The sequence below is a fragment of the Cynoglossus semilaevis genome, chromosome 9 (genome assembly GCF_000523025.1).
Source record: "Cynoglossus semilaevis isolate Cse_v1.0 chromosome 9, Cse_v1.0, whole genome shotgun sequence".
NCBI lineage: Eukaryota > Metazoa > Chordata > Actinopteri > Pleuronectiformes > Cynoglossidae > Cynoglossus > Cynoglossus semilaevis.
In genome coordinates, this window is record NC_024315.1 from 4,567,448 (window position 1) to 4,568,407 (window position 960).

Sequence of the window (960 nt, forward strand, 5' to 3'; positions counted from 1 at the left end):
GGTGAAGTCAGGGTTTCCAGTGGTCAGGCTGGACACGATCCAGATGTAACCAGCTCCTATCAGGCCCAAGGAGCGGGCTTCATCCAGGATGTACCTGTGAAGGAGACACGATGAAGAGCTGAGGAAGAGCCACGGAGAGGGGGCGGGTCAACAGGACGTGGGCGGAGCCAACACTCACAGAGCTTCGTCCTTGGAGCAGTACAGCAGGATCACAGGACTCTGTATCCTCTTCAGGGCGATGTGTGATTTGGAGTTGGGGTCACCGTCCACGGCGTCCAGAGTCACCACGCTCTGCATGTCCCAGCGGACGAAGCTGGAACACACCCCCCCCCCCGGTTAACACTGATGTCATATCCTGTCACATGTGGTCCACAATGACATCAGGGGTTCAAGATAGGGAATTTAAGGAATGTGGAAAAAAAACAACAGTTCCCTCTAGTTCCACCAGGGGTGCTACAAACACAGACGTCTTCTTTACTTCGGTACACAAGAACAAAACATTGATTTACTTTGTAGTTTTAATGTGATCTTTAACACAGGACAAACACTGAAGGTCACAGGGGTGGGCAAACTGCTCCACAGAGGGGCGCTGTGGCTGCCTTAGTGAAACAGACTGTGACGTAACACACCTGTGATCCATGGTTACCCTCAGCGTGCCGATGAAGTCCTGGTAACCCGGGAACTTTGACGTGACGATGGAGAACACGTGCCAGTCGTACTCCTCCATGATGGCCAGCATGAGCAGCGCCTCCTGCTGCAGAGCCGCACCGAACTGGAAGAACGTGGACTTTTCATCCTGCAATCGCACACAAGCCGACATCAGAGACGGTCACATGACCCGTGGGGGGAACTGAACTAATCACAGACGAGGAGTGAGAGCCAGACTGAACCAGAGCGAGCCAGAACCAGGAACCCCATGGAATTACAGCATGTTCAATGTTGCAATCAGTGAGCTAGAGA

General features: G+C 53.1%; 1 protein-coding gene across 1 annotated transcript in view; it reads right to left on the reverse strand.

Moving 5' to 3' along the window:
* Positions 1 to 960, reverse strand: part of grin2ab (glutamate receptor, ionotropic, N-methyl D-aspartate 2A, b) — a 59,233-nt gene that overhangs the window by 18,101 nt on the left and 40,172 nt on the right. Inside the window, exons 5-7 of the mRNA XM_025058460.1 lie at positions 630 to 796; positions 179 to 313; positions 2 to 94 (exon numbers count right to left, since the gene is read on the reverse strand). Coding sequence (XP_024914228.1) covers positions 2 to 94; positions 179 to 313; positions 630 to 796 — 395 coding nt within the window. The remainder of the gene's footprint in view (position 1; positions 95 to 178; positions 314 to 629; positions 797 to 960) is intronic.